Here is a 13,633-nt window from a genome sequence, read left to right on the forward strand (position 1 = left end):
TCTCACCACCCCCTCTCTTCTCAGTATGAGCAATATCTGAACATGTTCCTTAAAAAGAAAGACTGGAAATCTTTGGTTGGAACATAAGATGGTACCAAGATAATCGTGCGATTTTTTAGACAAGAGAAGGCGATAGTGCGATATGTTCCTGAGTTAGGAATCTGGGAACATGAGAGAAAAATTGGAGTCACATGTCATCAAATTGTTCTACTGTGCTTAGCTCTTATTACAAAAGACTCATTCATTCATCATTCAACAATCATTAAATACATATCAAATAGTTTAGAGAAAACTTAAACCTTCTATTATAGTTAGATTGGTTTGCTGCACCCAGTACATTTCCCTTGCCGAATATTTTACAAATGAAAAGAAGTACCTAGAATCCCATCCTTCTTTATGGTAATAGTAACCATATGGCTTTCGTGTAGTTGGAACCAGAACTTTAGCTGATATGACCTTGTGTGATTTAGGGTGGCAGAGGAAAGACAGGATATATGAACCCATATTCATGTTATATGGTGACAAAACTGCAGGCTGTTTTAAGGTAGCTACAGCACAGTAAAATTTAAGGAATTGTATTTTAATAGATATTAGTTGGATATTAGCTGGGAATTCACATATGAGATCTATTTGTATACAAGCTATATACAATTATCTATTCTTCAAGTTTCTGTACTACAAATGGACATCAAAGAACCTAGCCTAGTAAAATGTAAACTAATGTTACTGTGAACAACTCCAAAACTTGTTATCTCAATACAATGAAAGACTGAATCGTGGAATTCAATCACAAAAACAAAAGCACAAACTGAACCAGTGGCAGCTAACATGCCACTAAGTGCTTCTGTTCCTCTCCAATTCTTATGTTGAAATCATATTCCTTGTGGGACAATATTAGGAGGTAGGAGCTTTGAAAAGCGATTAGGTTAAGAAGTCAAAGTCCTCATGAATGGGATTAAAATCCTTCTACAAGAACCCAGAGATCTTTCTCACCCCTACTGCCATGTAAAGTTACAGCAAGAAGACCATCTATGAACCAGGAAGCAGACCTTTACCAGACACCAATTTTCCAGTGCCTTGATCTTAGACCAATGAGCCTTTAGAATTGTAAGAAATCAATATCTGTTGCTTACAAACCACCTAGACTGTGGTGTTTTGTTATAGGAGCTCAAACAGACTGCCTCTTGTTTTCATGGAATAGGACTACAGGAAAACATAGTGAGATGACAAAATCAGAGGGGCCAGTCTTCACTACCCTTACAGAAAGTTCAACTAGCAGCGATACTCAAACAAGAAGGCCTTGCTGAAAGACTCCTCATTTGAGAATATCCCTAAGTTACTAACATGGTCCATAAAATGAGGAAAGAGAAACACTCTCATTTCAACCTTAGCACTTCACTCTCTCGCCCATGTCAGCATTCCATGTAGAGAGGACTCCCCGGGACCACAGTTACTACAGAGGGAAAACAACCAAAAGTGAACATCTAGTTTCCTGGCATTCCAAGATGCTTTGGAAGAATCCTACTCTGGCCTCACCTTATAGGGAATGCAAGGAGAAATCGCACAGTCAGACAACCTGGGGTCACATACAAACAAAGCAGGGAGCCAGAACCCACAGCAGCTAGCAAGTACATCTTGGCAGTGAACAGTCGTTCTGTTTACTCACCAGTAATAGCACCAATCAGCTACTAGCTAAAAGTATAGCTCTGCAAAGCTGAGCTGGTCGCTCACAGAAGTTTTATCTGGCTTGACGTTCTAGGTGGCTAACATCCTTGAATCCTATCTCAGGACCCCACCTGAGGAGGATGAATTCTGCTTCAGGGAATTAGAGCAAAGACAGGGGCTCCAACATATTGGGGCACTGAAAAAGTATTCAGTCAAGACTCAAAACGCACTCCAAAGCTCCACTGAATCATGGAAGCAAACTTTGACTGTACATTTCCATTGACATAGCAGCTGATCTCATGCATCCTGATCAGTGACTCTACCTCACTGACTCCACATCAGGGCCACTCACGAAACATTCTCCAGTTGCTAAACTCACAGTCACATGATCCAGCCAGGGAGTATACACAATACGCATCCCACAGCTCGGACTGAGCGCAGAGCACAGACAGCTGCCTGACCTGAACTCAGAGCAAAGGAAGCAATACAGAGATTTAGAAACCTGAAAGCAAGGCTACCCACCCACGGTCATTACCAGCTTTACCACAAGCAAGATTAAGTAGTGAAGATCTACACCTGTCAAAAAATAGCCTTGTAAAGCTGTAAAAAGCTGTCTCCTCAAATGCACAGACATCAATACAAAGACAGAAAGACATAGGAAAACATGACATCTCTGAAAGAAACTAAAAGACTTCTAACAATGAGCCCTAACTGAAGTTGGGTCCATGACCACTACTTCAGTGAAATAAAAAATAGAGATAAAAAAATTAAATGAGATTTAATTAAATGAGACAAACAAGAAAAATGTTTGACAAAGAAACAGAAATAGTCATTTAAAGAAGGAAATCCTAGCCGGGTTTGGTGGCTCACACCTGTAATCCCAGCACTCAGGAGGCTAAGGCAGGATGATCACTGTGAGTTCGAGACCAGCCTGGACTACATAGTGAGTTCCAGGTCAGTCTCAAATACATACTGAGACCCTGTCTCAAAAACCAAGAAAGTAAAATATAAAATAAAATAAAGAAGGAAATCCAGGAGAGAAAGAATACAAGTACTGAAGTATAAAACACAATAGGAAGCTGCAACAGTGGGTTTGATCAAGCTGAAAAATCAAATCGGTGATGAAACATTTACAATTATCCAATGGAAAGAGAAAAAGAAAAAGAATGAAGAAAGGCTCCAGGGTTATGGGATCAATCAGAGCATCTAACCAGTACATGGTAAGAATTTAAGAAGGGGAAAAATAAGGGACAGAAAGCATATTTAAAGAAATAATGACTGAAAACTTCCCTAATCTGTGGAAAGATGCCAACATCCAGGTATAAGAAGTACAAAGATCTCCAATCAACTTAAAGAAGTTTCCCTAAACACAAAATAATCTATCAGAAATCAAAGCCAATCAAAAAATTCTTATGCAGCAACAGACAAGAAACTTATACCTAAGTGTCTCAGTATGATGATCAGTAAATCACTGAGCAGCCAATAAGGGAAACATATAAAACTTTGACAAACACAAGGTAAATATGTTCCCCATTAAATCTGCCCAAGAGGAATTATCACAAGGAATTCTGTAAGTTGAAAGAAAAGACACTAGTAACATAATCACACGCATGCATAAAACTTAATTGTGTAGGTAATAGCAAGTCATAACCAGAACAGTCTAAGACTGTAATAATGGTATGTGAAGCAATTTTATCCATAGTATGAGGATCAAAAAATAAAACTATGATAACAAAATATCTAACAAAAACATCAAGGGATGGATATGTGTGTGTGTGTGTGTGTGTGTTTGTATAATTTAATTGACTCTATAGAAAGAAAATAAATTTTAAATTAAAACACAAGCAAGGGACAGTTCTCCAAAAAAGATATACAAATAGCCAACAGATATAATAAAAACTGTTTGACATCAGTAATCCTTAGAGAAATGCAAATTAAAACCACAGTACGCTATCACTTCATACCTGCCATAATGGCTACTAAGGAAAAGAGGAAAGACAATACCTGTCTTTTCTGACTATGAGGAGAAAAGGGAGCCCTTGTAAACCATCAGTGGAAATGTAAATTAGAAGCGCCATTATGGAAAATTGGATGGCTGTTCCTCAAAAAGCTAAAAATAAAATTACTATATGATGCCACAAACCTACTTCTGGGTATGTATAGAAAAAGCATGAATAGGTATGTGGAAGATACCTGTACTCTCTGCAGCACTGTTCACAATAACCCAGTTAACAGAGTCAATATAAGTATTCATGTGACACACATACACGATAGACACTATCCAGTCTTAAAAGACAAAGAAAATTTATCATTTGCAACAACGCTAATGGAACTGGAAAGTATTATGCTAGGTGAAATAGGCCAGAGACGGAAAGACAAATATGTCAAGTTGTCACATTCTAGTTCAAAAAAACAAAGTAGAAAGGTGTTTATCAGAAACAGGCTGGTGGTGGGCTGAGGATGTAGCTCAGTGATGCCACACCTGCCTGGCAAGCTCAAGGTCCTGAGTTCAATCCCCATACCAGGAAAAAAAAAAAAAGAAACAGGCTGGTGGTGATGGAGAAACGATCATTTTAGAGTAAGAAGCCTCACTTAAATAGAAATGAGGTTTGATAAAGATACGTTACACAATGTGGCAAATAATACTGTATGTTTCAAAATTGCTAAAAGACTAGATCTAGTGTTCTTCCCATAAACAATACATAACTGAGACAGTGAATATATTAATAAGCTTAATTCAATTACTCTATTTCATTCTCTAATCATCATTACAATCGATTCATTAATCATATTATTTTGTACCATATAAATGCATACAATTTACAATATTTACATTTTTTAAATACTTCAAAGAATAATTTTCAAAAAGATACAAATTCTGAGTAGCTGCATAGTTTTCCCTTGGTAAGAATTTTTTGAGAAATGAACTTACTTTGAAAGACTAAAAGCTATCAAAATATTTAAAATTACTATTGCATATAATCTCATAAAATACTCTATATTTTTCCAGATATATTTCTGCATATTAATATAGTAGGTTTAAATAAGACAGTTATTTACATTTATATGTGTGTGAGCACAGATTATGCAATCACAAGCACATGTCTATGCACAGTGATATATGGGAAAGATAAATACACACATCCCAACATCTTCACTTGTTATGACTTGCTGAAGAAATTCCTTTCCCCTGGTGTTTTCTCACCTCCTCCATATGGTCCTTGGGACAGTTAAGCTGGATGGTTAACTTGATTGGCCTGAGAGCTACTCAGGGTATCAGTAAAGCATACTTCCGGGTGTGTCTGGGCGGCTCATACAGTTGTGACCTTGGGAACTATATCCGGTCATTGGCTCCCTCCTCTCTGGCACAGTTCCCCTGCCCTGCTTCTGACCACTAGGGAGTAAGCAACTTTGCTTCGCCACGATGTTTCTGCTGTGGAGCCATCAACAATGAACTGAACCCCGAGAAGCTGTGAGCCAAATCAAAACCCTTTTCCTTTAAGTTGCTGGTGTCTGGTATCTGGTAGCAGCAAAGAGTAGGCTGATGAATATCACCTTCCTGGTTGGGAGATGTAAAAGAATTGAGAGGACCAGAAACTCTCTACATTCAAATGGTTGTTTTTAATACTCATTGCACTTAGACACTAATATGCTATATATTATATAACCTATATATTATATAACCCTGGTTTTTCCAGGGTTTTTTTTTTAACATAAAATGAGAACAATATAATGAATCACTTCAACCTTCCTTCTCAGTCCTTGTTCACGACTTGGTCTCATTAAATGCTTATGGTCACTCTGCTACCCGGGAAGCAACTCCACTGCTCAATTGACAGATTCTATATGATGCACTATGAGAAATAACTTCTCTTACAAAGATCTCAAGCTCACAAGGGAGACCATAAATGCATATGTTTTAAAATGATTTAATTCAAGAGTGGACAAACAGGTTGCACACACAATTGTTAAAGGAGTAGTCAATGAAAAAACCCTTCATCCTGCCACCACCTGCACCTCCCAGAGCCAGGAATTCTTTGACTTCAGACAGAAAAGCCAAGAACTAACAAAAGCCACATCCCAAAGAGCATACAAGCTTATATACCAGGCAGGTCATAGGCAAGGGCAGAAAAAAAAACTTTTATAAAGAACTCCAACGTATGTATTGCAGACAAAAATATGACCACACTGAGACTCTCTTCTAGATATAAATAGTTCCTCAGATAAATATAAATCAAAGCCATTGTGAGATAATGCTTCACACCTCTTTGGATGGCCAGAATGAACAAGACAAGAGATAAGTGTTGGTGAACACATGAAGAAAAGAAAACCCATATACTGTTGTTGGGAAGATAGGTACAGCCATTGTGGAAAACAGTGTGGAAGTTAATAAAAAAAATTAGAAACAGAACTTCCATGTGTCCACCAATACTGTTTCTGGGTAGAGGCACAAAGGAAGTGAAATTATTATGTAGAAGACGTACTTGCAACACAATATTCACTGAAGCATTATTCACAACAGCTAAAATAGGAAACAATCTAAGTACCCACTGGTAAATGAATGATAAACTACAGTACATATACACACCATGAAATATTATCCAGCCAAAGGAAGAAGGAAATCTTGCCAATTACAACAATATGCATGAACTTGGAGGACATTATGCTAAGTAAAATACGACAGACACAAAAAGATAAGAAATCTTAAAATAATAAACTCAGAAGCAGCAGTTTGATGATGGTTATCAAAGGGTGAGAAGTCAGGGAAGTCGGGAGATAAGAGTCAAAAGTACAAACTTTTAAACTTTAGTTATAAGGTGAATAAATTCTGGAGATCTAATGTATACAGTAAGTAGCAATGGATATGTTCATTTGATTATGGCAAGGACCACACAATATATATGTAGATCAAATCAGCAGGCTATGCATCTTTAATACATTCAATCTTTATTTGTGAATTAAATATTTTAAAATTTATGAATGTACGTGTGTGTTTGTGTGTATAAGGTGCATAGAACCATGCTTGGCCCAAATTAGCTCCCACATAAACACTACTATTTCAAAAGAAGAAAAAGGATTGACCGCACAGATAACACATTTGGAATGATAGTCTCTAAAAATATGAGTACAGTCATTTGTCCAACATTTTCCAAGAAAGTGTGGCAACAAACCCCTACTTATGTAAATTCAATGTATCCACATCACATTTCCCTGAAGGGTATTAAAACCACCAGCCTATTTGTGTATACAGACATGTATTGTGCATGTATTTTATACTCACACATAAAATTCCTTCTATTACTCACATTCTCATAGAGAGCTTGAAGGGTCTCCAAGTCAACCACAGAATTGTCCAAGTTCACAACAGCTGTGGGGAAAAAAGACAAAATAATATAAATTTCCATAAGCCACCTGTGAAAAGATGTTAGGCCATCATAGTAATGTTCATGATGCAGCAGTGGGAGGATATCAGGACTCTGACTTCAAGGCTTCCACTGCCCTACTCTCAAGACCGTGTGCCAGGAATGTCAATGGGCCTGGTGTCAAATGCTAAAGCCTTCACTTGCTCCACAAGTGCTAAATCCCGTGAAGTAGGCCCAGTCAAACGTCAGGAAGAAGCTGTAAATCTATCTTTCACCACCCAACTGAATGAATTTGAAAAATTCCTATTTACTACCAGAAAAATAGGCAAATCATTCTAAAACAGCTGCATGCTAGTTCCATACAGGTACTGGTTAATAATCACACTTGCCAATTTATTTAAAATATCTGTCATGGGCCGGGGATTTAGCACAGTGGTTTGGTGGCCTGCCTTGCAAGCACAAGGACCTGAGTTCAATCCCTGGTACCAAAAAAAAAAAAAAACCTGTCAAAGATTAAATTTAATCACTAAACTGACAGACTCACGATAGAAAAGACAGGTACATTTCCCACTATAATTCCTTGAAGAGTAATAATCAAAGGACAGCTCTTTGATATTGATACCAAGAGTAGCATAGATTCAACCTAAAAATACATCTCAAAATACAAACTACCAAAACTTCCTTATATAAAGAAGTGAAATAGATCATCAGACACCAGGAGTATGTTCTTTATATATGTTTATTGGCCAGGAAATGTTATGTTGTATTTTGAAGTAGATACATTTTATTACAAGGTTAGGGATAGGTTAATTAAAATCATTCCATATTTCACACATGATGTTGGCCAGAAACAGGGCAAATTCACCCAAATGGATCTGTGCCAAGTAGCCAGGGAAGGACACTCTTGTGGATTAAAGATTTCTAGGAGAAAAATCACAATGTGGATAATCACAAATTGGATATATTTTTATTACTGAGGCATTTTACCAATTCTCTTCTCTGAAAGCTTAAAGTACATGAGACATTTTCTGGTTGACTCTGGCAAAATCCCAACAATGAATTAAGGAAAAAAGTGAGAAATGGAAGCAAAAGATGGATGAGAAATATAACCAAGGTAATTTAGCATTTCTGGGAACAGAGCCCAGATTCACCAACCAATAGTACTCAAGTAAAATATGATACTTCCACTCTAATAATAATCCACTGTTTCAATTTCAAAAAAGAGATCTCACACACAAACCTAAGAATTTGATTAAGATTCTCAGGCAAGTTTTCTTATTCTATAAACCATGTAAGGCAGCAAATACAATACAAAAATGTTCCAAAGGAGTAAAAGAATAATCTAAATTTGAGTCCAATGAAATTGGGCCATATTTCAAAAATTAATTAAAAGAGACTAATAATTTTTGCTGGTACTGAATAGTTTCTCTGGTGTAAAATCTAGAATAGTACATAAGATACTAATGAGAAAATTGACCATGTGAAATAGGAAGAAAAGGGCCAAAGGTATAGGGAAAGTGGGAAGGGTAGGGGAAAGGGAATAAGGGAAAAGAAAAAAATGAGAAAATGAAAACGTGGAAATAAACTGTTTGTAAATGGGGAGGGCAGGAGAGGGTGAAGGGAGGGCAGGGACAAGGGGAAAAAATGAGAACCAAGACCTGTCACAATAAGGTAAAAGATCCCAATGATGAATGTAATTGTACTGTATACCTAAAATGTACCAATAAAACTCAATAAAAATTTTTTTAAAAAACATTTTGCTGGGGTAATATGTAATAAAAATGCACAAAAAAAACAAAACAAGCAAAGACAGAAAATTCATTGTAGGGATAGAATTACTACCTTTAGATTTATAAAGAGTCTCTGAAAAAATAACTTAGTAAATACAAAAGTTTAGAATTCATCAGCTCAGTAATAATCCAGCCCTTCTCTACATTCCTTAAGTGATAAAGTGACAGATTAACAAAAAGACTATGAAGAAAATGTTTATAGTCAATTTAGTGTAAGACTGCATCCTAAAAGCAACAACACAAAGAAACACAATGAAATCATTCACACTCAAGCATAGCTCACAAAAGACACAACTGTTCTTTGACTACATTCCTCATTTTGTGCTTTCTGGCTGCCAAGAGGTGAGGAGCTTTTCTCCACCACAACTTTCTCCCCCATGATCCAACACCCAGAAACCATGAGGCCAGAAGACCACGGACTGAAATCTGTGAAATCATAAGCGAGGTAATTGTTTATTCCACTTTTAAGGTGACTTCCTCAAGTATTTTTTCATGGTGCTGAAAAGCTGATTAACACAGCCATGCTGTTACAAAATGAAGAATACAATAGTCCATTTTGGAACTCAAACAGTCAACTCAATCTAAAATATAAAAATTGAAAACACAAAGCCTAAACAGAAACAAAAATGCTTTGGATTTTTACAGTATTGCATGACATAAAATGAAATTACAAAAAAGCAATTAAAGAACCAATGCTCCACTATAGGAAAAAAGTGTCACACTGGACACGTGACAGCCGTAGACAGCAGGTGCACTTAGGTGTCCAGGGCCTGCCACTTGGTCCTTGCTATTATCGTGTGCTCCTCCCTCTCTGCCTTCTTCAACACCAGAGATATGGGGTATGTGTCTGATTCTAACTTACAGCAGTGCTAAATCACCAAAGAGCAGAAAGCAAAGCAATATATCTGCGTGAATGACTGCATGATAATAAGAATCCTGTTTCTGTTCTTTCAAAGAATTGCACAGGAGAAAAGTATATATTTTAAGAATTTACCTTAAAATAAACTGATTTAATACAAAACATAAGTAACCATATTTGCAAATCTTTTACATATCTCAGAAGCCAGATAAAATAGGCCACTTTGTTATCATAAACATGATATGGTCACTCCTGCTGAGTGCCTCATGTTAAGCCATAAATCACATTAGTGCCTGACATTCTCCAGCTTTAATAATTTTTACTCAGGAACCTACTGGATGGGATGGAACCAGAGCCATTTCCATGCTGTGATCAATGGTCTCTTCCCTTTCCCAGCCTTGGACACTTATCCCAGACAGTGTAAACTCCTGAGACTTAATTCTTCCTGTGTGATATGCTAGAGTGTAAGTACAGATGCTCCTAAATTAGAAAATCTCATTGTATTTATTTTCAGTATATTCACTACCCACTCTTGCATAACAAGTTACACTAAAGCTTTGGGGCTTAACTAGCACATATTTATTATCTCGATTTCTGTGAGTTAGGAATCTAGATGCAGATCATCTGGGTACCTCTCGCTCAATGTCTCCAATAAAGCTGTAATCACTATGTTGGCTGGGCCTATGTCTCGGCTGAAGGCTCTGAAGGGGGACCCACTTATAAGCTCATTCCCTGGGTATTGGCAGGATTCAGATCCTCCTGCTAAAGGCCTCAGCATCTCATTCCTATTGGCTGGAAGTTTATCTCATCTTCTTGCCAGGATTGGTCCCTTTGTAGCTGATACTGAGAGACAAAGGGCACACAAAACAGAGTCTCATCCTTTTGGTAACCTAATTTTGGAATTGAAAAGCCACCACCTCTGTTATATTCTATTCACTGTGCGTCTTGAGGTCCAGCCCCATAAAAGGGCTCAGGATTGTGCAAGAGCACAAGGAGGTGGGATCTTTGGGGGGCCACTGAGAGCCCCTCCACCACACCTCATTGCCAACCTGTGGCTATCTGTTCCTCGGACTTCAAGTCCCAACTTGTGATTCTGTTCTTGTATTTCTCTTTACCCTGTATTTGTTTCATTGATGCTAATGTTTTCACTTTCCTGCAAGGCTCAAACTTGACAAAAGACACACAGAAGCATCACGACTCAATGGGAAGAAGAAATGTATTGATAGAAAACCTGGCTTTTCTTACAGGCCTAGCTTACCAAATCACCCAAGCCTCCTAATTTCTACAGAGAGAGACGACAGGAGATATAACAGAGGCATTGGAGACATAGGAGAGAACATGGACACAGAATTTTATTAGAATTGCATGATCATGCTTAATTCCTCACTGTATCTAGAGAAGACTAGCTTGTAAAAGGCACAGAAAATATTTTCCTTGAATCTGGAAGGGATGAAATGGACTGAGGCTACTAATTGTTCCCAATGGATGCTTTGATACTACTATCCAAACTGACTGTTCCAGAAGATCTCTCTGGTTATCCTTTCATAAGCAACTAACTTCCCTCCTGCTGTCATGAGAGTCTGAAAACACCAAAGAGAAAGAGAGAGAGAGAGAGAGAGAGAGAGAGAGAGAGAGAGAGAGAGAGAAAGAGAGAGAGAGTACTAAGCAATGTCACACTGCCACCTCACAAACAGCACTGGGAGACAGTGAGAAACAGTGGGCACAGAAGCCAACTGGCTCCAGGACTTATCTGCATAATATATAACTTTTCAAAACTTTCTCATGTACAAAAGGGACCTGAGAAGAACTCATACTCTACAGGGTTCTTACAGAAGATTTAGTAATGCAAGTAAAGCCAGGCACGGTGGTATGTACCACCACTCAGAAGGCTGAGGAAAGAGACTCATTTGAGCCCAGGAGTTTGCGACTAGCCTGGACAACATAGCCAAACCCTGTCTATAAACAACAACCAAAAAATAAAAATAAAGAACCAGCCAAGTAAAATGCCCATGACAGTGCCAAACACAAACCAAATGAACAGGGTATTATTTTTATAATGGCCCCTTTCACATTCCTATGTGGAAAATGTTTCATTAATATCTTTCCAAACGTGGATCTTGATTGAGAGATTTTGGACAAACTAGGTTGGAAACATTCTTAGGAAAAGAACTACAGTTTCAGTTACAGTGATAGCAACATGGGAGACTAAACCAGTACCCACAATGAAACCATCAGGACTGATTGTGGCTAAGGTATAGGGGAAGAGAAGTGGAGTCAGCAGAAGCTTAAACACAAAATGAGTGCAAGTCAGCCCATATTTATAGTTCATGCCCTCTTCTCATGGACAAAATAAGGAAGAGTATAAGGGCTTACAGAAACCATCTTTAACCCCACTGAAATTCAGAAGCCGCAATGAAAGCTAAGATGAAATTAACCTTTCAAATTGCTGAGAAACAAAGACCTTTGTTTGAGCAGAAATCCATCTTAAGTAACATGGAACAGAAGCACCCTCACATTTAAGATGGTCCCAGGTACCTCATCTTACCCCAGACCCCGGGAAGCAACATTCCCTAAGGGACTTCATGAAGGAACTGCAGGTTACCTGTCATTTAGACTTTCAAATCTGGGAACAGAAAGACAAGTGTAAAGAGTTTATTTGTATTTCACTGTGGAAACACTTATTTGGGGGGGGGCATTGCATGACGGTCATTTGACTTGATGATATTTATTAACCCTTTCATAAATGCCATCTAAAACACTGGAGATACATATGTTCACCACCCACATTTTAACAACTCACAATAGAGTAAAAAAGAAAGAGACACGAGTCAGTTACATCTTCATTCCGAAAATACCTCCCCACCTCTCAATCTGATTTTTCTTGAAAAGTTAAAACATAGTCTCTGGGCAAAATTAGAGCAAGCATAGCTGGAGGATAGGGAATCATGCTGAAGATAGAGGGACCGTGTGCAGCCCTGCATGCTGAACACAGAATCTAGCCCTCCTCTCCAAGACAGGCTCCAGAAAGGCATCTGAGGTCAAGCAGACTCCTATTTCTCAGGCCTTAAATAAGAGGTGCCCAAAGAATCTCACCACCTCAAAGGAAAGACCAGTTACTCAACAAAGAGCATAGACAGATAACGTGACACTAAAATAAAAAATAAAAAAGATCTACCGGAGGACTCATGGCTTCTCATAGACAGTCAAGGATCAAATCATGTATAGGAAGGCCTACCCGGGATATTAGAGATACTAGATTTTTCTACCTTGTACTTCTTAATCTCAAACCAAATTAAGTTGTTCTCCTGAGTACTAAGTTGGCAGTGATTTAGTCTTTGTGAAATCCAAGTACCCATTTCCCAGCAGCATTTGACACAGTTACAAATTCCTTCTACCCAATATCCACATTTAATCTGGCTTCCAGGATACCACTCTCTCTCTCTCTTCTCTTCCCCCAATTTAACCTGTTCCCCACTCCTCAGTCTTTACTGGTGGCTCCTTCTTTCCCTGATCTCTTCTACTGGATTGTCGTAAGGCTCGGTTCTGGCATCGCTTCTGCATCTGTCCACACACACTGCCTTGGTGGCCTCTTCGGTCACCTGGGGGTCGTGTAGTACTCCCACACCTTCATCTCTAGCCTCTGATCGCCTTGCTCAGGACTCCTGACTTGCTGCCATCTCTGCTTTGCTACAGGGGTGTCTAAAAGGTACATCCACTCCGTTCGCTCTTCCCTGTATCCCACAGAGACTCCTGCCTTGTGCTCAGAACCGTCCTTTATTCCTTTCATTCTTAGCCGGCACCAACACATCATGAATCCTGTTGGCTCTGTGTTCCAAACACAACCCCTCCCACCCTCACTCTCTTCTCAGACGTTCCCGACGCCTGCCTGATTTATTGCAACGCCCTCCCAATCTGATAAAAAGATTCTTCAGACACTAAAAAAAAAAAAAAAAGAG

At 38.4% G+C, this 13,633-nt stretch overlaps 1 protein-coding gene across 1 annotated transcript in view; it reads right to left on the reverse strand.

Moving 5' to 3' along the window:
• Fmn2 (formin 2) overlaps window positions 1-13,633 on the reverse strand; it is a 312,905-nt gene that overhangs the window by 154,796 nt on the left and 144,476 nt on the right. Inside the window, exon 11 of the mRNA XM_033761961.1 lies at window positions 6,972-7,033. Coding sequence (XP_033617852.1) covers window positions 6,972-7,033 — 62 coding nt within the window. The remainder of the gene's footprint in view (window positions 1-6,971; window positions 7,034-13,633) is intronic.

Source organism: Fukomys damarensis, unplaced genomic scaffold (assembly GCF_012274545.1).
Source record: "Fukomys damarensis isolate Sample0158 unplaced genomic scaffold, DMR_v1.0_HiC HiC_scaffold_11, whole genome shotgun sequence".
NCBI lineage: Eukaryota > Metazoa > Chordata > Mammalia > Rodentia > Bathyergidae > Fukomys > Fukomys damarensis.